Genomic DNA, 27,787 nt, shown 5'->3' on the forward strand with positions numbered 1-27,787 from the left:
TCTGCGATAAAATTGAAGACACCATCGCCATATTTAATCTCTATCGTCACACCTATCTAATAAGACGTAAAGGCAGTTATTTTTTCTCTTTTCAATCAATCGGATACTTTTTTTTTTCAATACCAGAAATCTGAATAATACCGAGAAAGTCCCGACGATTCGACAAATTTCGCACGATTACAGTTTCGAGCTCTATTTATCGATCGACGCGGTTTATCAATCCGCGCGCTAAGCTGATGCTATACAACTGGCTCTGAAACACTCCGGCTCACTTTGTCGCCTCTGGTACACGCGTAATTCGCCGTTTTCGAATTTCGCGGGATCGTAAATTCCAGTATCGGCGGACATTGACTTATGTGAAATTAGCTGCATAAATCACGGTGGAAATAGGCACGAGGCAGAGACGACGCTCAAAAAAACGGTTGTCCACCGACGATGGTTATAATTTCTAAAGTTAAGTGATAGATAGATGTGAAGCGTGTTGCTGAAGATTGTCGATCGTGTCTGTTATTTCAGCTTTTATTAACACCGTTTGTTTCTTATTACTTACCCCTTCCCACCCCCCTATTTTTTCCCATGATCGCGAAGATTCGAGGAGAGGATTTTTTACCAGAAGAATTTCGCGAATATGACTTCCAATTTTCCGACAGTTGGCAAGATAATGAGGAGCTAATATTTATCATTATCGATGTAACAGCGTTCAACGTTGACCGAGCCCAGATAGGTCGGAAATTTCACCTTGTATAAATTTCATGCTTCATTTCACCTCGTACGTGTAGCAATAATATCTTTGCTATTCGTTTTAATATTGAATGTAATAAAACCGACAGCCCGCGATTGTTTGGCTTTGAAACGTGGTGATATTTCACTTGCAGCTGTAGCTAACGTTAATGTGATTCTTGTTAACTACAGTTTTCGAGAGCTGAAGCAAATTGAATTGAATTCAACTCGTAATTATCAGTCGAAATAGAAGTTTCCACCGCCGTTTTGTGTTTATATATAGGACTTCAAAAAAAAAAAAAAAAAGAAAAAAAAATTCGAAATGAAATTTCTCACAAATGAGAAATTAATTAATTTCTCTCATCTCCCGGGAAGAGATAAAAATTCATCGGCAAACAGCTTTTCTATGAACTCCTCGTTTGTTTCGATAATTATAACATTATTGCACGTGTTTTAAAAAATGGAACAGCGTCCAAACTTTTTAATTCTTTTGCCACGGGCAATCACCATTTAATTTACATTTCGTCGGTGTGGAAAATTCGACACAACAGTTATACAAAAATATGTCAGTTAGCTCAAGGTTATTATTAAAAAAGTTTATTATCTACGTCTTCAGGGACACTTGACTAATTTACTAATTTATTACTTATTTGTTATATTTATTATATTTAAATATTTATTTATTCACTGTTTATTAATTCATTTATTAAAAAAATATATAATATAATATTCTATAAAATAAAAAATAAAAGATAATAAAAATCCAGACAGTGTATTTACAGTGTATGTGTATGTGTGTTTGAAAAATTTCAAGCCACTGTATATCTCTAAAAACGCCGAAAATACTTAGATATTCCCATCCCCTTTGTATAAACACACATATATATATATGTATATATATGCACACACACACGTATATTTCGTGGTTGAAGGTTCTTGATCGATACCAAAAAACTAGCTACGCTCTGTTCCCAAGTGATCATTAGACCGGATCGTAACGCCAGTTCCTCCGAGCAATCGTTGTACAGTTGGCTTAATTACGCTAAATTCCGTGACCGGGTTTTTACGCTAATGAAACGAATGGTTTCGTTGTTTCTCGTTTTTTCCCTCTTCCATCGAGTTCGCCGCTTCGCAGATGCGGCCAGTAAGTCTATGGGCGGCGAGCAAGGAGAGAAGTGGTAAAAAATAGAAGAGGAAGAAGAAGAAGAAGAAGGAGAAGATCGGAAGGACAGGCTGGGTGAAGACAGGATAACCGCATTGCACCACGCCTGCCAACCACATCGATCAACAAATCACCGTCTATAAACGGTGGAAATCCTAGCCACTTCTTCTCCAGAGAGATCCCTTAGTCCCTGCTCCCCCGGGTTAAAATTCTTTACGTAAAATCCCACGTAATTACTGTCTTAGACGCCTCGTTGCCGTGCACCAGGAAATAAATGCACCATTACTCACGTCATTTATCAATCCGTTAAGCGGCGAGCAATAATTTATCACAATATTTTAGGAATTTCTTTAAATTCTGTGAGATTACGGGATCCTACAGTCTGGATATTAAAAAGTAAAATATTAATATATAATGTGTAATATTAGTTAATATAAAATATATTTATTATAAAATATTAATGTATAATATTAATATTTATATAAATAATATATATTATAATTATTAATACAATATAATATTAATATTAGTTAATATAAAATAATATTAATATTGAATATTAAATATTAATTAAACATTAAATAATATTAATATTAATATTATAAATATTATATAATATTAATAATATAAATATTAATATATATAATATATAATAATTTATAATATTAATATAATATAATATAATATACAGTAAATATTAATATATAGTAAAATAAAAAAATATATAATGTATATGACGATATAACGAAAAGAGAAGCAAAACGTCGTTATGATAAATTATTCCACTAAATTTTCATGTCGCGGGATATCTTTTGCACAGTATGATTTAATTATGAGCTCCGTGTTTATCTCGTGTTTCGCGAAATCCTGCGTATTTTGCAATTTCGCACGTCGTCTCCTGTGTTTTAAAATTAAAAAAGCGAATATTCTAAATTTACACGCTGCGTTTCGAAATATCGTAAGAGATGCATCAACCAAGTTTATAATTTACAGAGTTTCGTCCAAATAGATAATAAAAGCGTTTCGTGGAATTTTCACGAGTTTTGTTGACACGTTGAAAAAAAAAAAAATCTGTGACGAATATTGTTTGACGAAAATGATTTTTCTGTACAACAAACAGCGAACGTATCTGCATGTTCAATCCAATTATATTTTTTATTATTTTCTGTAGTTTATTATTTTCTCATCCCTTATTTTTCTCGTTGTTAGTTTAATTCATTGAGCAATTTCTCGAAATGAGAAATCTCTATCGAGCTGAATTTCGAATGCAAATTTTATTTCCGTTGTTACCTAATTCGCTTGCTATTAAGCTCTGAAAGGTATAATTTGCAAATACAGCAACGAATGATAATTAGTATATTCCGGGTTTTTCGCTGAAAGGAACAAACAAACGGAGAAAATAAGAACAGACGCAAAAGGAAGAGAGGAAACAGAATTGCGCGTGCAAGAGGGAAACGATAATTAGTGTATATCCTTCCTTTGCTAAAAAGCAAAAATAAAAAAAAAAAAAAAATACGGAGCAAACAAAATTAAGGGAAAGAAAGGAAATCGAATGGACGTGAACGTATCTGCGAAAAAAATTTCCTAAGAATATGGGATTCTGCTTCGGTTTTAAAAATTTGTTAATAAATTTATTCCATTTATTACGTAACAAAGACTCTGGTTGACCGTGAATGTCCGTCAACGTTGCGGCAAGAAGATCTAAAATTCACGAGATCACACGATAAAAAAGTAGATTATTCCGCGAACACCAGACTGCTTTAACGTCCGAGTAACGGAGATATTATTTTAATGCGAAATGATGTCAGCGGAAATTCGTTAAAATCGGGGTTGCAATTTAATTAGTGATACTGACTACAAAAAAAAAAAAAAAAAAGAAAGAAAGAAAAATGGTGGACGAAGGGAAAAGGAGAGTAGGAAAGAAGAAGCTAAACGAAAGAAGAGTAACGAGACATATCAAACGGTGAACTATGAGTAAAATCGATAGGGCAACGCCATTGTGTTGTACGTATACGTGTTCTAGAATTTTTGGTGCTGTTGTTGCTGCCTGTTGTTCACCGCGAAACGTACAAATCAAGCGGAAGGATGTTATCAAAACTTCCGTCTGCGTGACAAATTGAATTACTACGGAAGCTTGAACGTACGAAGGCACACGGCTGAAAAAAAAGGACGGACCAGAAAAAAAGAAAGAAAAAATATCTGAGCATCGACGGAAAGGGATGAGAGAAAAATGGTTGAAGGCTTGTTGTAAATCCGTCTGCGCGATAGAAAAATCTGTCATTTCGCGGCTGGGCGAACGCGACACACATTACATACTAGAGATGGGATCGAGTACGGTACAAGCAAGTTGGACTCAAACTCTTTATGACTGTTTTCACATTGAATTTGATAAAACGTACATATTGTACATTATAATATAATGAAATGTATACATTGAAGTTGTATATTGAACTGTAATGAAATGTATACACTGAACTCGTATGTTGAACTGTAATGAAATATAAAACTTGTATTGAACTTGAACTTGTATATTGAACTGTAACGAAATGTATATATTGAACTCGTATATTGAACTGTAATGAAATATAAAACTTGTATTGAACTTGAATTTGCATATTGAACTGCAATGAAATGTATATAACTTGTATTGAATTTGAACTTGTACAGTGAACTTGTATTGAATTTGAACTTGAAAAGCGATGAAATGTATACATTGAACTTGAAGTAGTTGTAAGTAATTGTTTAATGTATACATTAAACTGTAATGAAATGTACATATGTATGTGTGAAATGAAATATGAATATACATACACTGTATACATTGAACTTGTAAATTGAACTATGATGAAATATGAAATATGAATATATACACTGCATTGTATACATTGATCTATAATAAAATATTTACACTGTATATTATATAACGAACGTATTTCAATGAAATCTATACATTGTATGCTTTTAGCTAGTACATTGAATTACAGTGAAATGTATACACTCTATTCAATATATATACACTGTATCCATGTATGTATATACATTGAACTGAATGAATTCATTATATAAATTGAACATGATGAAATATATATACATAGTGAACTTGTATATATATAATTTGACTATAATCGGAAATATACATACTTTACAATACATTGAACTTCAAGGAACATATTGTATATATATATATATATATATATATATATATATATATATATATATATATATACATTGTATGCATTGATGAAATGTACATATACATTGTGCATTAATGTACTTGTACATTACACTGAATAATGGAACGTAATTATGTATATTGAGTGAAATGTACATGTTGAACTTAACTAACCACATGTATACATGAACACGTGCATGTATACATTTTTGCTATCTAATTTGATTTATGTTTTCGTGGTTACATATTGTGCTCGAATCCATCCCTACGTGTTATATACCACCCCAAGATTTTTGGACGATCGGCGAACCGGAATGGAAAACGTTGACTAGTCGTTCGAATATTTATTCGCGGGCGTCGTCCTCGATGCCACCGTCGCGTTGTCGTCGTCGCAGCGATCACGGCCACGGCGCTGGCGGTCGTTTCTAACCATTGTCGTCGTCTGCGCGTCCGATGACGATGTCTCTCGAAATCGATATGAATTTATGGTGTTTTTCTATTGCGCCGACTTGGCAGAACTTTCTTAAAACGGTACGCCGCGGAAACATTACGCCGGTAATTTATTACGCGGACGCATCACAATCGCGAGCGGATCCTATGTGAGAAATCGCAGTTCCGGTAAATTCCGCCACCGTCGAATTTAATAATCCGCGGAGCAGCAGTAGCAGCAGCAATCTCATCGCTAAGAAGCAAGGGAGTAGAATTATGCGTAGAATGAGCGCGGCGAACAGCCGAGCTGCTGAACGGGAAAAATGAAATAGTTCCGGGGACGTTCGCGATGATTGAACGCCACGGCGTAAGCTTACTCCGTTATTCGCGCCTGTGTTTCTTAGCGAATCGGTGTTCACCGTCGTTGGTTTTCTTCCAAATAGAAACGAATACTGACGTTCATTGCGCGAGAAATGCTCGAAACTTGTTAGACATCTCCGCCATCAATTCGATGTTGAACGCGACGCAATTTACGTGGCTAAAATAATTTGTCAATTGATAATATTTGTAATATAAATTACAAGTTACTCATTCGCCAATTGTGTAACTTGTTTTTCACATTTTTTTTTTTTTACGTCGTTCAGCATTTTTACTTATCGAATAGGAAATTTGTAAAATTTACTGTAACGCCGTAGAATTGGTAACACGTAGCTTTTATAAAATTTGATTTAAATGGTTAATCGAGTGCTGCCGATTAAAGTTCTACAAACAACTGATGAAAATTACCTGTACATCTGCGAGGAGTTATCCTTCATAGTAACGTTTGATCATTTTTAATCGTTCAAGCTTGAGTTGAATTTCTTTGGCGAACCTTTATCATGCAGATTTTTAAAGCAGCACAGACTAAGGATCTTATTATATAGTTCGTAGGGGAAAATAGCCGCGCTCATTAGTACGTATAACCTGTTCCTAGCATTATCAATAATGAGGACTGATCACGTGAATTTTTAAGTATCAACGAGAATTATATCAGTAACAAGGTAAATGTTACAAAGAATTTATGAAAAAGTGAATCGACATTTCTTTTCGTCAATAATTCGTTAATAAGCATACTGTTGATGAAAGGATAGTCTTAAAATTTGACACGAGCAGCATAATTTAAACGAATTCATCGGTCTCGCTCTTGTTATTCTTATTCTCTTCTTGGTACGATATTTAAGTGTTTTGTACTTCTTCGTACTTTTGTATTTCATATTTCTTTCTAATATGATTGTGACATTTCATTCGGATCGTGGATAATATTCTTTCATACATTGCACTTGGTACAGTTGAAGCTACATTGATTTATTATTCCGCATCACTTTAATTCACTCTGACATCCTGTGTCACATTTTTAGTATTACCATTATCTCTTGGCTGGATTGCCCGAAAATGCGTACCTCTTCTATACATATATGCATTTCATGCTAATATATGCTAACGAATGGTTTGAAATGAAATTTATTTAATACTGGATGTATGTGTCTGTCGTCGTCGTCGTCGTTGAAAAATTTGAAGTATCCTTTACTTTTTGCACGAAACAAATTTTATATTTTTCTGAGAAACACGAGCGTTATAATTATAACTTTGATCTCTAAATACAGTCGATTGAAATTTCGAAATACTACGGAAAGATGAAATATTTATTTACTTGAAAAAGTGATTACCGGATTTGAAACGGGTGTCTAGGTAATACATCGATATATTCGTATTAAAAATTGGAGATAGCTACGCGGCAGTTTCATCGTGATATTTTTGCGCTTAGAGGCACCAATGTTTACAGAACAGAATTATTAAAAATTTTTCAATACGAATTGAGAATGCAGGAACGCGATACGAACGAAACGTCGATTTCGCGAAACGCAAATGAATTACAATATCAAGACTCACGTTTTTAAGTTTTATCGCGATAAATTGTAAATTACGCTGCTGCGCAATATTGAACCGCGTATTCGATTAATGCTTGCATTAAATATCGCAGGAAATCTGGAATAATATTAACGAAATTACCACCATTACTCATTACGGCACTGAACCAAAAGAGTCCATGAATACGTACAGATTAAATCTGATTTACACGAGAAAATTCAAGTATCGTCGTAATTTACGAGTGCATAACCAAACACTTTGAAATCAATTTGCATTGCTTAACATAATGCAGCGGAAGAGCAGAATCAAGGTCTTACTGAGCTTATTCAATTCAGTTTTGTGAAATTCGCAGTTATTTATGCCATCCTCTTGAATAAACTTTTAAAAATTAATTACAAATCCTTGATTAATCAAGAAAACTCTAATGTTTCAAAGTATTTCGAGACATAAAATTTACAAAAATGACGAGACGTTGAACTTTAATTATGCAAATTGTGCATTTTCAATGGAGCTGATCAGTTTACCTCCTGAGAGGTTCAATCATTAGTTTCACGTTAGAAGCCAATTGTTAGAATGCTGGAATTGTCAGAATGTTTAGACCACGTGGACGCGAAAGATTTTCTGCAGAGAATATGAAGTGTTGAGACTTGGCGTTTGTACACTGGATAGTGATAGACGTGTACAAACTCATGATACGAAACACAGGTAATTCAGGGGCACGAGGATCGCCTACCCTTGGATCTAGTTCCTTTGTTAACAACGTTCATCACGGGTCGAATTTCCATTATCTGTGGTGTAGATCGTGAAGAAATTGGATGTTAAGTCAATCTCATCGTTTCAAGTGAAATCACACGAAAATACAGATAAGAATTTTGCTCAATTAAAGTTAACACATGGCTTTAATCGTCTTATCAATTCAGTTTAAATTTCATTGTTCATTTTAAGTAGAAATTGTAATTTAATATAATATACATTAAATTAAATTTATATAAATTTATATGTATATTAAATTAATATACATTTAATTAAATTTAATATACATTATATATATAATTATTTAATATACATAATATACAATATATTAAATATATTCTTTATATATTCGTTTCTTGCTTATTTTTGCTTCCGCTTCGAATTGATCTGGCCAATTGATCTACGTAAAAAAAAGTGCTTGCACGAGCTCGCTATTGAGAATATGCTATGAAACTCTCGAGTTTTGTTCTTCAATAGATATCCTCTTCAAATTCATTCGCACGATCTATTCGCACGTTCGAGTGTACTTCCATCGTTGCCTAAATGTATTAAACGAACAAAGCAAAGAATATTTCATCGTTCTACGTCGACATCTATCTAGAGTCAATAACAGTCGATCGCCACAGAGATCACAATATTATTTAATACCAGAATTAAATTATAATCGCGTAATCGCGGCGATTTGCGTCAAAGAAATTAAAGAAAAGAAAAAAACGTTATACCACAACGAAGAAGATTTTATTCAGAATTATATTTTTTACTCGTAGAGATTTTATTCGTACCTCGTCGTTTCACCAAAAAATCGTTCAAACACTCAGAAAAATGAAAAATGAAAAGTCATAAAATTCTCGTAAGAGTAAAACGAACGTGCAAAATTTTGATAAAGAAATTGTATCATCTGTCTGCATTTTTTCTACTTTCTGCGACTGACAGATGGTTGTAAAACTCCTCCCTCTAGTGGAACGGTGGTATTGAGAGCAAAATTGACAGCGATAGTTCACGCATAGACAACCAAGGCAATTAAGTCACATATCCGGCGAATCCATAGATCGTGTTACCTGGAGGATTACGAAGTATATTTGACGGTCACTTGGAGAGGATGATTTGCTGCTTCATCCATTGGCTTTGCGGATTTATCGCCACTGGATGCCCCGATACGATATCTAGGATTCACGAACGGACGGACGCTTCGTAGAAGGAAGTGCTTCATCAATTTTTCCAAACGGGGAGGAGAAACGAAAGCGAGTCTATCGAGCGAACGGAACGCTCCGTGGATAAAGTTATCCGGTGTAAAAATCCGTCGACGAATTTCGACCTCTTTTCCTTTTTTCTTTCTTTTTTTTCCCTCCCCCTTTCGAGGAAACGATTCAACCGGTCTGATCCAATTAGAACAAACGAACGGGTTACTCCGAATGCAGGCGGGGAGTCAGGCGAACGTCACCCCCTCCCCAAGGGTACGTATGCAGATCTGAAGACACGGTCCGTTCACCGCGGTGGTGTCTGGGTCTGTGTTTAAACAGAAGAGCGCCATCAAACATTCGACTTGAGATGCACAAGAGCATTTCGCGTAACCAAACATACGTACCCAGACGCGTCGAGTATCTAAAGGAGTGGCGAGAGGCCTATGGAACGGTGTCGCGCGGCTGAGAATGAGACAGTCATGGTGGAACAAAGGGAACGGAACCGAGGAGGAGGAGGAGAAGAGAAAAGAGAAAGAGAGAGAGAGAGAGAGAGAGAGAGAGTTAGAATGACGACAAATTCTGCCAAATACATGAGAGATACTCGAGCTGGCCGCTTGCCAAAGCTCCCCGAAGCTAGTCGCTCGTATATGTTCGCGCGAAACTCGTCAAGACGCAAACTCCACTTCTTCTTATGCTTTAACGCCCAACGACCCACGGCTAGTTATCTTCTATTTTGCCGTGGATCCTACACTTAGTGTTTGAAATCAGTTACTCTGATTGCTTGGCTTAGCTTGGCTCCCTTCAGCAGCTGTTTCCTTTTTTTTTTTTTTTTCTTTTTTTCGGCGTTTGAAGTTTGTTGGAAGTTTCGTTCAACTGCAGCACTTTATGCTTTCTAATCGGTCTTCGTGGATAACGTTGGCTGAACGTTCTCATCGCGAGGATCGTGTCATACTGCTATATATAGGAATATATAGGTCGATGCAAGGCGAGACATTTCGGAAGGTTATTTTGAAGGTAGGGTGTTATGTTCGTAAGGTGTGTTTCTAAATGTTAATACAGATGCAAGTTTATACAAACCGTTGTGTGATAATTATAATGCGGATTTTTATGCACTTGATGAAATATTTAAGAGTGAACGAAATGCGCGTAATTACAAAAATATCATGTACAAGAGACAATATATGATGTAATGATAATTATATCATTGATATAATTGATATAATTGATATTGTAAAATATATGTAATACAATATATTATGTGTTAATACAATACATTGACATAATATATACGATGTAATAAAACAATATTCAAAGTGAAGTATTTGTTGTAACGTTTAATGGATGAACTGAAACCTTATTGAAATTCCATTCCTTCAGTTACGTTAATAAAAAGTATGAAATTGCATAAAAATCTGCCACGTAGTGACAATTCATTGTGAGAGTAAATGATGATCACCACCTCAATCAAGGCCTATGTAATAATTTAAAAACCAAGATCAATCCTAATAATTTAGAAATTTCACATTACACACACTTTGAAATCTACGTAGATCAATCAATCGTTCGTTCAGAAGTTTCTCTCAAAATTGTTGAAAATAATGCCCCAACGTGCAACAACGTGTCCAGGATAGAATAATTAATTGATCGTCCGAGCGATCAGGTATATTTATACAAAGCATTCCCGCCTGGTCTTCGTCGCTCGAACGGAGGCAACTAATTTCTTTGATCAATCCCCTTTTTCCCTCCTCGTCGCCTCTTTCTTACATCTGTTTTCTTCGTCCTTCCGTTTTATTCATCAACGACTGATTGCAAACTTTCCGGGAGTTGCAGAAGTCAAGCGTACGTCGATCCCATTATTTCCTGTTCGGTACAGAGGCGATTCGAGCCGGTGTAAAAAATTATCAAAGGTAGAGAGATGCCGGGGCAAATAGAGCGAGATAAGGAGCACAATAAAAGCAATCGTTCGTGTCTCATCTGCTTCTCGGTGTCTATCCGAAGATGTTCGACCATCTTAATGTAACGGTGACTCTTTCCTAAATATTCGTTTGTACAGATCCGTACCGGTTGAAAAATCTAACAATCCTCTGTTTCTTTAGCATCGTTTCCCTTTTATTGGAGACATAAAGAAATTGGATCAAGCGGATAAATTCATTTACTTTTCATCAAAGGTTTCGAGATAAAGTAATTTCATTTTAGGAAAGAATTGGTAATTATCTGAAGAAAAAAAAAAATTTATCAATTTTATCTACTTTTCAGGATGATCCATCCCTTCCCCTTTTGTTTTTTGATATTTTTGAATTTTGTAATTGTCATCTTTTTCTTTTTTTCACAGAATTTTCATACTTTTCTTCAAACCTTACGAAACTACATCAATTTGACTCTTGGTTATATTTCGCTTAAGTACAACTTTTTCTCATTGTTCTCTCTTTGTTCTGATCAGTTTTCACTGATATTGATGAAATACCCATTTCCGTTTCCCCCTCAAAAGTAAGCGTATAATTTGTAAAAACAATTGCATCGGTCTATCTGAGACCTATCTGATGTATCCAGTGTAAAATAATAATAACGCCACGAACTCGCTGGAATTATATACAGTTCAATAGTGTGTTGTAAATATTACAATACGATTGGCGACAATCGATCGCGATACCATGATGCAAACCTAGCTGTGACTCGTACAATATTATAATATTCCATGTAAATTAATGTTGATTTTAATTTGAATATGTACTCGTTCGTCGTTTAACTTTTGTTCATTATGACTTATTACGATCTTCCGAAATGCTCGCCAAATATTCTAAGACACGTTACGCTGTATGAATAACATTGTAACCGGTCGTATCAATAGTTGTATGAATAATTAATGCGTCAGATACCATAATATAGGACGCGTGTGTAACGACGTCGTCGGCTTTGACCGCGTGAAATAAATTATTCGAGCGTGTTTCAAAATGAACGTGTATTATCAATTATTCGGTCACTGTGTTAACGTAGTATCAATGTACGTATAATTACCATTCAAACAATAGCCTTTCACATTCAAATTAAGTATACGATTAAACGTTCAATTGTTCGATTTGCCCGACGAATAAAAAGCGAACGGTGTCGCGGAACATCGAACACCCAGTAACAATTCAGACGGGGACAATCGTTGTGGACTGTTTCAAGATCGTAAAGAAAGATCGATATTTTCGTTCGTCCCGAACGAGAAAGCGTGACCTGTAAACAAAATGGTAACGAGAGGCGCGATCGATCTAATTAAATCCAACGCGGAAACGTATCCACTAAAATAAAACGGCATCGCCTTTTATGGTAAATTAATGCTTGACGTTAATATCGCTAACAAACGGCCGATACGCTGTATCATTTGACCGATCAGCTTGTGTATTGCAAAGTGAATTGATATTTCCCTCAGGTTACAATGGAACTCGGATAACAATGTAGTTGCAAAGCAAAGGTAGTTTCCGCTGCTATCCGCTTCGTGATAATAACCGTCACGATTAACTCGCTGGGGTTTCATTAATATGCGCGAACAAGCACGTGTCCGCGTCACCGAGCTCCACGATTCAGATCATCGCGATTAATTTGTTAATTGCCGCGCGCGAGGTAACCGTAAGTAGCGTAACGGACGAAAGGTGGAACGTAACGAAAGGATGGAAAAGAATTAAAGGAGAGTTAAAGGGGAGGAGCGAAGGGTAGCAAAAGGATAGCTAGGGATGGAATTGACCAGTTGCGCTGGCAACTGGTTCGCGCGGACCATAACGAGTGGCCAAATAACCGTAGACAATAATTCGTCGCTTTCTTTTCGAACTTTCGTCGGTATGATATCACTTAGGATAGAAATTATTGAGAAGTAATACATTTATTCTTTGTTTTCCCTACTTTGTCTATACTTAAAACTGAGAAAATATTACAATATTGGAACAAAAGATTCTCGACGTGCGTGGCGCAAGAGATTAAGTCCAGCGTGTACTAGTTCGAGTTAAGTCAAGATATGCAAGTTTTATGGATATCGAATAATATGCTAGAAAGTAAAAATACTTGAAAAAGAATGCTCCAAATATTTGTAATGTATTCATTTATTTATTTCATGTAATGTATTCCTTTTGTACAAATCAAGTATTTTATTCAACGTGTACGTTTCATTGTAGTTTAATGTACAAGTTTAATGTAGATAGTTATGTATATACGCACAGTACGATTCGTATATGTATGTTCATGTATGTACATATCTTTGTATTTATTAATTAATATTTTTATTAGACTCTCGAAAATATAAAATTAATTATATCGATTAATTTCTTCAAGTCGATATTAAATGTAGAAATTTTAACTTCTTACTTTCAAATGAAAATCGACATGTTAATAAAATTATTGTTGATTGAAATTCTGATTCAGCATATTGAAATAATAAAAAATAAAGCTCCAAATTATATTTATTAATTTATCGAGCCTGACGCAATCTTGAAAATCGCGTATAGAAAAAGCAGGAACGTGCTTCGAGTCAAAAATGCTTCGAAGCACACTTCAGAAATCATCCACTTGTAAAAATTTGAAAAATTTCCTGTATATCGTTAATTACGTTTCTCACTATTGTCTATCTTGTCAATTGTCAGGTTGAGTAGCACCGGAAGACAACTAGAAAACTTCCACTATAATCAACGCACAATCAAAGGTACAGTTCATCGTAAGAATTGAACCAATTTTAGTAGATTCTTGCAACTTGATCCCACTTTTGATTATAGAGGAATTATAAGAATAATAAATTGAGTGATTTTGTTAGGTGATCGAGCCCATCTCTAGTAACTAGCCACCCCGTACAGAAGAAACACGAAAGGTGTATAGACGGCAGGGGGTTGAGAATCGCAATTGGTGGACGAATGCCTTTGTCATTAACGCTCGGACAATGTTTTTCTCCGGTTGCTGGTTGCTCCGACTGGTATAATGTAACTGGATATATCGTGGCTGAAGGAGACGAATTGGAAGGGCGGACGAGGGCGGGCATCAAGGCCGCGAGAAGAAACGGAACAACAATGGCGGCGAGGGCAGAGAGGTAAACGATCGGCCGAGGTAGCAAGATGGGGTGTCTAATTACGCTCGTTTGCTACCCTTCAGCCAAGGCTCACGACCGTGAGCGAGCATCCTTTCTTTCGTTAGTTTCACCCCCCCCCTCCTCTCCCTCCCTCCCCCTCTTCTCCTCTTTTTTTTTCGCGAAAAACAGCCCTTATTTAGTTTAACGAGAAGCGGGAATACTCGGGCGAGAAATTCGCGACTCGGCCGCGCCCTCGCTCACGCGCTTATGCTGCATTTTCCTACCGGGCGCACAAAAGCCACGAAAAATGGAATATTCTGTAAATCTTCTTATCTGAGTTTTCTTCCTGCCTTCCAACTCGCTCATTATCGAATACTTATCGTACTGGTGTACGTACTCGTCGATTTCTGCGCGAACGCGGAAGGTTGGTATCCCTGTATCAATTCATCGACGATCCTACCGACGAATCGAACGTTATCGTTCTTTTTTTTTTTTTTTTTTTTTTCTTTCTTTTTCACGGATGATAATGCATATAATGGACGAGGAGTTCTCGCCCGAGAGGAAATTTCCAGCCGAAGAGGAAACGGTTCTACTGAAATTATTACGCGCTTCGACGTTACCTTCCGCGCGAGTTGAAAGCGCTAATCTCTCTTCTATCAAACTTTTATCCGTTGTTTTCTCTGGAGTTCGGAAGTTCCTCCCGTCGAATTTATTTGGGAGAAGTTCGATCGTGGAATTTCGGGATCCGGCGCGACGAGGTGCATTTGCGACGTTTAATGGAATTTTCATTGCTCCGGTGTTTACATTTATGACGTCCCCGTTCTAATGAAATTTCTTCGGGAATCCGATTTCCTCGTGAATCGATAGTTCTGACAAATGATTCACAGATTTCTGTCTTCTTTTTTTTTTCTCTCTCTCGATTAACGACGAAAAGGTTAAGTAAATTTTTGGCGTTGAAATCGCAGAACCGATTGTTATTAAAATTTACACTCGATCGGGGTTTTTCTCTTTGTGAAATTCTCCTCACGTGAAAACGCGAATTGAACTTTCTTTCCTTTGATGTTTTGCGTAAATATGCATAAACATATATAGAAATTCTACGAACAGAACTGTCGTATGTGTGAAAATAAAGAACAAAAAGGTATTGAACAACGTGACCAGCGTTGAGAGAATGGCAATCAAAATTTGCACGAAGTTTTCAAATTTCATGAACTCAAACAACGAAAACATTTAAAATAACAATGTACAAAAAGCAGGAAACTGTGCGGTACACGTACATTCAGCTTCCATCGAACAAAGCGAATCGATTGGTCGAACGGTTTGTAAATGTATACCAGCAAATTAAACCGTATCTATTATTTCCCCCAAAAAAATACGAAAAAATACGAAGATTGATTTATCCACAATGCCTTGTCTTAATTTAAATGTCTCATATTTTCATTGAAAATATCCGTAAATGTATTACAAATATTTAAACTTTGGAACGAAGAAGTAATTTAATTTGAACACGTTTATTTGTTGATTCGAGCGATCGATAGCGATGACATCAGCGCTCCATTCCTTTTTTGTAACATACGCAAAACTTAATCTGGACGCGTGTAAGCTGAATTAATCTGTGGAAACAGCAATGCTAACGTATCGAAAGCATTTAAGCTTGTTACGCGCCCGCGTTTCGTTGGCAGCAACATAAAAGATTTACGAAATTCCATCACACCGTGAAATTCTATTTTATTTTTCATTCATGGAATAAATACGCGTTAAATATGTATATTTATGCGCTCTCTGTTATTTAACACTGAAGTAGCTTACCATCTCGATTTTTCACAATGAAATTTAAATTCCTAACCATGTTTGTTCCAATGCAGAAACATTTTTTTCCAACACTGATACAGTCAGCACATGCTATTCAACAATACATCAGTTTTCTGGAATAAAGTTTAAGTTTCTAACACGATTGTTTGGAGAAAATCAAATCTGCTAATTTCCTAGTTTACTAACATTGTGAAATTATTTAGTTTAGTAGTATGGTTTTTTAGTCAAATTTTAATGTCGTTAATTTTACCATATGAACGAAAAATTACCAGCAAAGTGAACTCTATACAAATTTATTTGTCTGTCGGCAAGTCCGTACAAACGGAGCTCTGCTAACAATAAGAAGGTAATAATTTAATATACATGCTCGTGCCTCGATCCGACATCATCCCAAATTCCTAAAATAAAACAGGGCAGAGTTTTGAAACTAATTTTTAAATTCTCGAAACTCGGATCTGGAACTTCGTAAGAGTTCGATACTCCCGAAACTTTCGTAACTCGAAACTCTCGAGACTTGTCGTGCTGATTTAATGCCGTAAGAGGAATTTCTTGTTTTAAGAAGGAGTTGACACTTTCATATGAAATTTTTATTGGCCACGGTTAAACAAAATACGAAGAAAAGTATAACAACGTGCAGAAATGTCTAATGGAAATTCTTGTTTGGCAACGTTAACATCCGAACTCTTTCTGGATTTAATTTACTTTTTTTTTTGTCGATTATAGTGACGGATGTACTGATTGTGAGATCTGTCTTTCATGCATAAGATATCTTCTTTTTTTCTTCATTTCTTTAGCTTTGAATGTTTTACAATTTTACATTATTATCTCAGAGTTACGATCGATAGTAGTCTTGAAAACGAAAATTGATCACCGAGCGTTCGCGAAGTATCTCGTATCAAAGATTTGAGACACAGGAATCAAACATTCTCTGTTCACGCTGCAAATGATTCTTTGTTCGTTGATTTCATACTTTTTTTTTTACCTGACTATCGAGAGTGTTGAATCGCGAAAAAAGTATTCTCGAAACTCGAAATTTTCACATTCTTGGAATAAAATTTAAGTTTCTGACGTAACTAGAGAGTTGCAGAAAACATCACAAGTGTCAAACATCAAATTTTTCAGGAGGAAAAAAAAAACTTACTATTTATTTAAATTTGCAAATACTAGATTACTCGTATATAGGAAAGCAAAAATATCTATTAAAAATATGTACATTAAAAATATGTATTTTTAATGTATGATTTTTATTGGATTGGTCGAAAAGTAATCACTTCTTTTTTTTTAATGGATGAACATATATATCTTCATTTTAAACCATAAATTCATTGTGTAACCTGTAAGCCTTGTTCAAGTTGTTTTAAAAAAAGAAAATGCACGATCTCATTAAATCGTATGGTTGGCGCCGATTAAAAAAAAAAAAAAAAAAAAAAAAAATCGAATTAAATCGAACAGTTCTATTCTTTGGAAAAATAAAATAAATTTCTACAGTTCAGCGATNAAAAAAAAAAAAAAAAAAAAAAACACGTCAAAGAGGAACATTTTCGTCGTGTCTCTAAAACGGAGAAAAACACTGTGTAAGCTGATAAAAAATTATACGACGTTATATGGTAAAGAGACCATAAACCTACGACAGATATGTCAGAATTGATTAAATTTTACTGCTGATGAACCTTCTCGAATGCAGAACCACGAAATTGTCCCAAAGATAAACGAACAAAATCTTGGTTTCTCACGAGAAATTCGCCTTTCAAAAAGAAAACCACAATTACCTTTAGTAAGCCAGCTTATTAATATTATCAAGTAGAATACGTTAGAAACATAATGACGATTGAAAATCATTTTTTATCGATGTTGTCGAAGTTTGGACAGCTTTCAACTACAGAAAGCTAAATTCAAAGAGCTTCGGTAACTTTCGACTGCTAGACAGAATATTAATACGGAGGGAGCAAGTGAACTGCCGCAATTTTCCATGGATTTTCTTTTATTCTTTTTTTTTTTGCATCCGCGACCTCGACATCGTAATCCAAACCGAAATACCCTTTTAATAAACAGTCGGTGCGCGAGATTCATTAGCTGAACGACAGAATCGAACGCATTTCGCGGCTGAAATTATTAATTAAATCAATGCGGGAGAGACGCGATTGTGTTAACGAATCATATTCGCCGTTACCGGGGGCAGGAGGGATGGAGAAAACGCCCGCGGGGGTATCACTGCGTTAAGTCGCGGCGAAACAAAAAGCCCGAGGCGATTAAACGAGCACCGTAGAATTGCCAAGGACTAGTTTGCAAACCTGCGGCTCAAATTATCGTTAATTTAAATGCTCCTACTTGCATTCGACGGCGTGGAGCGAACGAATACCGGAAGATGGAGCGAGCGAGCGAGCGGAGAGAGGTGAGAGAACACAGTTGAAAGTTTAAAGGGAACGCCATAAAAGCTTAGGCGCGAACACGTAGCCATCGAGAAATTTTCACGTCGCTGTTTGCGCGTTGAAAATTGTAAATTAACGCGATATACTGTGTTAACGTCGCCGCGGTGAATCTGGGGAGAAATGTCGGCGCGAACGCGTTTCAAGTGTTTCGCCCCGGTTGTAATTCATCGCGCGACGTTTTTGGCTGACACGATTACCGCTGGAAAATCCATTTCCAAACCGGTTAATATTACGCTGTTTAATTATATCACGTGACTCGCGTGCTTAAGGATCAATCCGGAGAAATAATATTCTCGATAACTCGACGGCAGAGTTTGCCTGAACAAATTACTCGGGTAGGTTTCTCGTTTTTTTTTTTCTTTTTTCTTTTTAACAGGGGAGGAAATTAGGGTTAAGTATAGAAAACGTAAAAAAATACGGAGTTTCTATATTTGTATTTATAATAATATAAATTTTAATTCAATGTTTTTGATGTTCAGTGTTTAAAGATTACTCGATGATATTAGTAAATTAATAAATAATATCAATTGAAATATAGAAGATATAATTCTGGTGAATTATAGTGCTCACAAGAAACATCTTCTAAATATTATAGAATATTTAAAAAAGTTCCAAAAGTCTATAAAATACATTTAGGTAACAAAGTGCGACATTTATAATTTTTCATTTTGGCTTTGGCTCTCGCCAAATCTCCCTCAAAAATTTTCTGTAATATTTAAGTCTGGAGATTTGGCTATATTAAAACACGAATTCTTTTGTTTGCAAAGAATCGTTGAAAAATCTATTTATTTCCAGCAATTTCTCTCGCACACGTGTTAATTTGTTCGTCAATCGTTTCAATCTATTTTTTACTATTTAATCTTCCTGTAATACATTTTGTTTCCATCTTACCTTGGTAACCAGTATCTCCCAAAATCATTATACCACCGCCTTCCATGGGTCGACAGTTGCTCCTTTCACAAAACACGATAGTGAAAACCATCAAGTTCGTTTAAATTGAATCTTTTTTCATTTGATAAATATGACTCTCATTTTTTCTTTGTATAAACATGTTTTTCTAGCAAATTCCAAACGGCACAGCTTATGTTCTTGCTTAAAATAACATTTTCGTTGCAATTTTTGTCGTTTCAGATGTTCACAGTTCTTCAAAAGATGTCGAACATTTCTCATACTTGTCGTAAGTTCAGCTTCTTCTGCAATTTGCCTCTCAATCGAACTTGAATTTGACGCTGTGCGTATTATGGCACGTTTGTTCCAAGAATGTTATACTAAGCTTTATTCCAAGAGTAGTTGTTAGTTTACTTTTTCTTTTGCCATAATTATCGAGGCCTTTTATCAAATTAATCATCACTTTACGATTTCTGTCGACTGTTTTGGCCATTTCTTCATAATGTTCTTCGTTTCGTTTCAATATCGCGCGTGTTTCAGCTGGATTTCACTTTCTTCCACGACCAATTTTTGCAAATTTATTCGTTTGCTACGTTGATACGCCGATTTAATCGATTGTACTTCGCACGAATGTTATGGTTTCGATAGCCTCCGTACGACTGAGGAGCGTAAACATTAGACTTGTTCAAGTCTGTTCGCCTCGAGGCTACGAGCAGTATATTATATTTTCGTTTTCGTATTTCTGAGAAATTGCATTTAGGTAATAACATGACAAAGATCCACGCGCAATACTGATGAAAATCTGCGCGTTCTCTCTACTTTACGACACACACGATATGAGAAATTACAGAGAGTGCTTCTATCCCGAGGTGTGCACAATTTATTCCATAAATTTTACCTATAATTCACAATACAATTTAAAGTTGCAAAAATCTACAAAATACATACAGGTAAAACAATTAATTTGTCCATTTACTAAATTTTTCATTTAACAATATATATTTTATAAAAATATAAAAAATATATATATATATATTATTTTATAAAAATATAAAATTACATCGCTAATATACTTTCGGTAATATCGTCATTGTTTCATACGTAATATTATTTCATGTTGGCGCAGGCGTTATTCGTTTGATCAAACCGGGCGAAATTATTCCAACAGTTAGCCAACAGTTAGTCTCGGGTAGGAATTGGAAAACGTTGTGGATTCATTATTCGCGGGACGAAACAAGAGCAACAATATCTCTCTCGCGTTGATTCGCAAGAATTCGCGAGGAAACGCGCGTCGCGGCGCGTGCGTCCTTTATTTTTCACGAAACTTCGCGTTTCACGTTTCCTTTGACAATTCGAGTAAAAACGCCACGGTATTTTCTTTCCGGCGTTTCCCCTGTTTTCGTGTGCGATTTAACATGCGGCGAAACTATCGACAGAACCCGCTGCGCCCGCTACATAACAGATCGGCCTCGCGCGTGCATGTGTACGCCGGCCCTCCAGCAAAATTTTTCATTTCCAAGGATTTCACTATCCGATATTGTTGACCGCTTGTGTGCGTCCGACGCGTGTATCGGCGACGTTTTATTTCTCCCACCCCGTGGACTCTATAGAAATCGCGGCGCGATACGTATTAATCGAGCAAGCGCAAAAGTCTCATCGGTAACGATAATTCGTTTTGTTCGCATCTGGGGAGGATTCGATTAACCCCTCGATTTAAAATCGAATCTCGGGGATGTCGTTTCATACAAATAATTACGAGTGCAATAACCAACCGAAGCGTCATATTTGATGCTAAAGGGATGCAAATAATTTCATTTTCCAGTGTTACGTCTTGCGAAAGTATTCGAAAGTGTTTGTCACGGAGTTTATCTTTCACGTGTGCCGTATAAAATTTTATTTCATTGTGTTCGATTGTGTGTTACGATTATGTTATTATGTTTGTGATTATGATTGTATCATTTGATACAACCTTTAATATAATCCACTTAAATTTATATTGCAATCTAACATCCATGTGAAAATGTATATGAAAGTCACAAGATATTTGTTGCACACATATATTTGGTAGAATATTAATATACACGTGTAGAAATTGGTAGCCATCTTGAGTATTTAATATTATTATATACATAATTGTACATTATGTATATCTCGTTACATACTAATGTATATAAAGTGTAGATATTATATAATATGTATAAACGTAATTGTGTGCTGTTTTTTCGTGTTTATTATATATATTTGTATCAAATACCTTGTACATATTTTTAAATCACTTTCTAACTTAACGTAACTCAAAATGCTTTATACAACACAAACACAATGTGTTCATTGCAAAAACTTCCAGTACGTGAGCAACGATGTATACGAACGTAAAGTGGTATTATTATAAATGGTATATTTCAGTTCAGAATTAAATTGTAAACAAAATTGAACGCCATTATCGCGACGATTAATACGCATCGTAACGAATAATTAAGAAGAAACGATGTGTAACATCGGCCTCTTCTTTTTTTTTTTTTTTTTTTTTTAAACGGGTATTATAAACGGGTGTAACTTGGAATGCAACTTTCGCGATAGATCTTTTGTTTCGTGGCGTTTCGCGCGGCGGAGAAAAAAAAAAAAAAGAAACAAAAATGACGGGGGGTAGTTAACGGTGAAATTCATCTTCCTCGCCGGGGGAATATAACACGCAATTAAAAATACATTAACCCCCGGCGAATAAATGTATCTTCGTTGATAATAGTTTTCGTTAATAACAGTTAGCCCGGGTGAAGAATAACGATGTCATTTAACTGTGAAATCCATCTTGCCGCGCGATGCTAACGTAATATACAACGAAAGGGAATTCCAACCTTCCCCTTCTTACCGAACGTTTCTTCTGTGCCACGCTAGATGAGCAGGAAACTTTTGTACAAACGAGGAACGAAAGGAACGTCTTCTCATCCAGGCAATTTCTAAAAATGAGGAGAAGACGCAATATTGCTTCGTAAATTTCTTTTTTGTGTGTGTGTGTGTGTTTTTGGTTTCATTCTCAACTAAACTGGACCAAAGTTCCTATTACGTTGAAGAATATATCTGATTTAATTTCTTGCGCTGGAATGACGTGCCACGCACGTTGAGAATTTTTTGCACCAAAATTGCAACATTTTCTCAGTTTCAAGTGTATTTAAATGTATAAATTAATATATAAATATATAAATTAATATATAATATGAATAATTATAATATTATAATATAAATTATATTGTATTAATATATAATATAAATAGTTATTATATTATAATATAAATTATATTGTATTAATATATAATATAAATAGTTATAATATTATAATATAAATTATATTATACTAATATATAATATAAATAGTTATAATATTATAATATAATATAAATTATATTAATATATAATATAAATAGTTATAATATTATAATATAAATTATATTGTATTAATATATAATGTAAATAGTTGTAATATTATAATTATATTATATTAATGTATAAATTAATGTACAATATTTAAGTATATTTAAATGTAACCCAAACAAAACATATGACAAGTTAGTTCTTGATAATTTCTTGATAATTTCCATCCAGTGATATCATAACGACGAGTTCAAAAGGAAAAGAAAGCGACGAATTATTATATATTGTGGTTCGGTCACTCGTAATGGTCCGCGAACCGGTTGCCAGTGCAAGTTTTTGAAAATATTCGGAAATGCTTTTCAACGATAATTTCAAAGTCACGATTTTCGCGATTTCACTTTCGACGTGGATTTTATTACCAATGGTGAATGTAATTTGCAGCTTGCATACCTCCTGTTACATTGAACGATATCTGATTTAAATTGGCTGTCTTTATTTAATTGTTTATCTCATTCAGTTCGTGCGATGATATTTTTGAAAATATTCTGAAACGCTTTTCAATAATATTTAATTTCAGATTAACGATTTTCACGGTTTTACTTTCGACGTGGATTTGAAATGATTAATGTAATTTGCAATTACATGCTTCCTGTTGCATCGAATAACATCTGATTTAACTTGTATATCTTCATGGAGCTGCAATTCATAAATAATACCGTTCAATCCATTTACGTTGTATTCCGAAAATATTCTGGAAATTTTATTTTCCGATCCCCGATTCAAAATCTGCGAAACAAATTCTCCGTTACTTATTCGTCGCATCTGTTTGTAGTAAAAATTGAACAAACTTCGGCTATCATTAAAAAAAAAAAAAAAAAAAAAAAAAAAAGATCGTACAACATACAATTCTATTTCCCATCCTACGTTTAATTATTATTCGAAATTCATACGCCGTATTAAATCAATTTCTGTTCGAGCCGATTCAATCAACGCAAATCAATCATCGACTCTCTCTCTCTCTCTCTCTCTCCGCGAATAAATGATAAAATCTGTCTTTTCGCGTCTCTCCGTTTCATTCTTTTAACACTTCAATTATCGAAAATTTTAATTTAATTTTCGTCGAATCGGAATCGAAATTATTTAATAGCGGGGGTTGAAATTCTCTCTCTGCCGCGGCGCTTTTTCTCGCATCGCGGTCAATAGCAACGCAGCCCCTCTCGAGGGGGCATCGGGAGACAGAGCACCCTTAACGTACGACCGGATGCATTATGAACACCTTTGAAAATAATCTTTCAGCCACATTCGTTAAGCCGATTTCCCAGGACACCCTATGGAAACTGTCTGCATTATCGATAGAGCTTACCGCTGGGCCAGATGATCGAACGGCTCGATGCCAAAGGCTACGTGCAAGTTACGAAAACGTGAGTAATCTCACGAACAACGACACGTTCCCTTCCTCTATATATCGGACGTTCCTCTATCCGAGGGGGACAAGAAAAAAAAAAAAAAAAAAAATAACCATAATTTATCGAGCACGCCGTGGAAATTCAGAGCGAGGACTTTCTTCTCGGGGAATTTCAAATTCCGGGCAGTCCGCCTGTGCATAAATCCTGATTAATTCCCTGGTTGCCTGAAATAGAGAGTCACGCGTGTTCGGGAGATATTTGGAAGAAAAGGTTTATTAATCGACTGAATTACGAAACGCAACGTTCAAAAACGTTTGCGTAATAAAATTATTGCGTTTCTCTTGAATTTTATTCGCTCGCGATTCATTCTTGAATTGAGAAGTTTCTGAAAGGTTTGCCGAGATCGAGCGTAGTAATTCTCGCTCTGAAATTTCAACGCGAAGCGTATGAAAACGTGACAATTGTATAAAATTGAAGGAATAACGACAAAAGTCTAAAAGTTATCGAAGGCGTTTCGCGATTCTGCAAATTCTTTATTAATCGAACTTTGTCGAGATCGTGAGATTAAGCTTTGTACGTGCACCTGGCGAAATCGAAGCTAGAACTTGAACAGAAACGAAACGAGTACGTACATAATTTCGATCTTTATAATTTCAGAAACGTAAATGTTACTCATCGTGAGGCCGCTGAGTGTCCTTTTAACCCTTCGCACCGGAGAGGCGACTCTCACTTGCCACTCGGTTTCATGCAGAAATTCAGAACGAGGCGACTCCGAGGCAAAATTAGCAGATATGTATGTCGCAACGCAGCAGATGGATTGTTTGCCACTTGGAATCTTAGTCAAGGCCCTGTTGCCGGCTGATATTTCCCAGGATTGCAGATCTATCACACTTTTCTGCCACAATGACAGAACGGTATTATCCATCTTTTTTCCTTTTTTTTTTTTTTTTCTATTTCCGTCTTCTCTTGCATTCGCTTTCCTTGATTTGCCGGTGGCCTCATTTAGACAGAGGTCTAAGCAATGAAATAGTTCCGAAAAGGACTAGTTTGTTTGATAATTTTTTGTGTTACACATGTGAAGAGCATAACCTATATATAAATGACAATGAAAAATTGCCAAACTTTGTGAAAAATGACATTTTTTTACGAGGTTATATCACTTCATAAATTATTGACAATTGTTCATTTATGATCTTTCTTTTGTCATATCGTTATATGATTTTTTTTTTTTACGAAATTTTATCCGTTTATTGATAATTTATATAAATAAGTTATTTATATAATAAATAGTATATATAATTAATTATTAATATTATTATAATTAATTAATAATATTATTAATACGATAAATATTATATATAATTAATTAATAATATTATTATTATTAATATAAATTATTTATATAATAAATAGTATATATAATTATAATATATACTATTATAATAATATATATAATAATAATATAATACTAAATAATAATAAAAGTATATATAATAATAATAATATAATACTAAATAATAATAATAGTATATAATAAATAAATTAATTAATTAATACAGATAATTTATATAAATTATCGACAATTTTTCATTGTCACTAATCGGCGACGTTACTGTCACGTAATGTTCAATTTCAATAACCGATAACGTAATTGCGGCGACATGAGATTTTCAGCGCTAAGTGATCGATGACGTGACCGGTGGCGGGATTTTCGATATCAATATATAAATCATCAGATTATCCATTCAACGAATTTCGTCTACTATTTCGTTCTATTGAAAAGTCACTGTAAACGAGAAGTGCCGGTGAAATATTATAGCAAGGCGAAGGGAATTTTATCGCGCGGGCGAGAATTGTTTCGAACAACGGCGCGAAAGAATAGCGTTTAGAATTAACTGCTTAAAATTTCCGCGTGAAAGGTTGCGTACAGCTATCTAAAGTTTGAAGTGGATATGCTCGAATGTCTTTTAGAAACGGCTGAAAGAGACAAAAGGAGAAGAAAATAGGCGCGTGCAAGATTAAACGCTTCTGAAGAATGCGTGCGAGGAGGTAAGTGAGGAGGTGCAGCCAAGAGTTTGAGAGAGCGAAGAAAGAGTTTCTTCTTTTCGCTCTCGAGAATTAACGGCCGAGAGCTTTGAACGAGAACGAAGACAAAGTTAGGTGTGTATATTGTTGTAAAAAATGTATTCATGTTGGTAAAGCCAGTCACCGTCGTCGTTATATTTCATTAACAAAATATATATTCGCGCATTTGTGTATTTTATTTCGAAGCGTTTGTTCCGGGGATCAGAACTTATCTACGATATTCCAACATTTCGTTTCCAACGTACATACGTTATATAATGTACATTTCGATACTCGCGAGGAGAAGATTTTCTATGGTAAAGACAAGCTTGTCTTACCTCGGGGTTAGTTTGAAAATGTGCACGATGGTTGGGAGTTTTTTTTTTTTTCAGATTTAGTGCACACCGATATCGATATTCATAAATGGTTTCTAAAACGAGAATGGTAGAGCCGTAATACTTGGTTGAATATCGACCAACGATGCAGTTTCTTACCATTCTACCTTGCAAAATGCCTACAGAATTTTGAGGGGAATATATATGCATTCTCTACCACAGCCAGGTATCGAACGTGAATTTGATATAAAATTGAAAGTAGAGTAAGCGTCTTCGTCTGTTTGACTTTTTTTTTTTATCAATATCCACGACTTTTATTATTTACAAATATATGATATAATATTTATAATATAACATATAATATAATATGATATAACATATATAACATAATATGATATAACATATAACATAATATAACATAATATAAAAACATAAATCGTTGTACAATTATGTAGAAAAAATGGATATTAGGATAAAGTGTAAGTATAACATTTTGTCAAATTAGTGTCAAACTTGCTATTACATGAGCCCTAGATTAGCGAGTTGCGTTCAAGATTAGCAAAAATAGGAATAGTAAGTGATAATTATACTTGTTTCATTCATCGATTTAACTTACATACATATATTTTTGTTAGTTACTACTTATCACGTGGACTCAGACCCAGCCTGTCAAATTAAGAATTTTCACACATTTTTCTGCAACTTTCAAATATAGACCATTCAGAAAATTTCCAACTATAATATTATTATTGTTGAACTAACAATAATATCCAGCATATGTACAACATATTCCCTATAAATGTTACCCCATAAATCTCAGTTAGTTTCGAGTCAGCGCGGAATATTTTTGCACGTTAGTTATTGTTATTGACATACACACGTATCAAAAGTATCGTGCAGGCAAAGGAATGGTTTTCAAAAGACGGTGGAACCGTTTTCCAAATTTGCCATCTCACGCGAGTATTTTACCGAGTGGTAATGAGAAATTCTGGAAACCTCCCCTATACTTGCTGATTGGTCTTAATACGTCTTCTGCTCCACGACTCCTCAGAGTCCTTTGAAAACGAGCAGATCAAGATCTTTTTACGTAAGAAGACTCTGAGGAGATCACGAGTTTAGGGACGAGT

The 27,787-nt window shown here is 35.0% G+C and overlaps 1 protein-coding gene across 2 annotated transcripts; it reads left to right on the plus strand.

The window, feature by feature from the left end:
* The first annotated feature begins 12,600 nt into the window (after positions 1-12,600).
* Positions 12,601-26,521, plus strand: LOC122533917. 2 transcript variants are annotated; one of them, XM_043664078.1, is made up of 4 exons: positions 12,601-12,637; positions 13,942-14,000; positions 14,109-14,378; positions 24,919-25,252. In XM_043664078.1, the coding sequence occupies exons 3-4, from the start codon at positions 14,206-14,208 to the stop codon at positions 25,121-25,123; spliced, it is 378 nt and encodes a 125-aa protein (XP_043520013.1). In that variant the 5' UTR covers positions 12,601-12,637; positions 13,942-14,000; positions 14,109-14,205; the 3' UTR covers positions 25,124-25,252. The 2 variants fall into 2 exon arrangements, 1 of the variants encoding a protein (XP_043520013.1); XR_006307800.1 differs by lacking the exons at positions 12,601-12,637; positions 13,942-14,000 and adding exons at positions 24,152-24,276; positions 26,233-26,521 and having other exon boundaries at positions 14,148-14,378; positions 24,919-25,175.
* The last annotated feature ends 1,266 nt before the right edge of the window (positions 26,522-27,787 follow it).

The sequence above is a fragment of the Frieseomelitta varia genome, unplaced genomic scaffold (assembly GCF_011392965.1).
Source record: "Frieseomelitta varia isolate USP_RPSP 00005682 unplaced genomic scaffold, Fvar_1.2 scaffold_146, whole genome shotgun sequence".
In the NCBI taxonomy this organism is placed as follows: Eukaryota; Metazoa; Arthropoda; class Insecta; order Hymenoptera; family Apidae; genus Frieseomelitta; species Frieseomelitta varia.

Excerpts from the sequence above, each read along its gene's own strand:
- LOC122533917 (XM_043664078.1), top strand. The coding sequence starts at position 14,206 with ATGCCTTTGTCATTAACGCTCGGACAATGTTTTTCTCCGGTTGCTGGT. Across the intron at positions 14,379-24,918 it reads ATGGCGGCGAGGGCAGAGAG|AAACGTAAATGTTACTCATC; the intron begins GTAAACGATCGG and ends TTATAATTTCAG.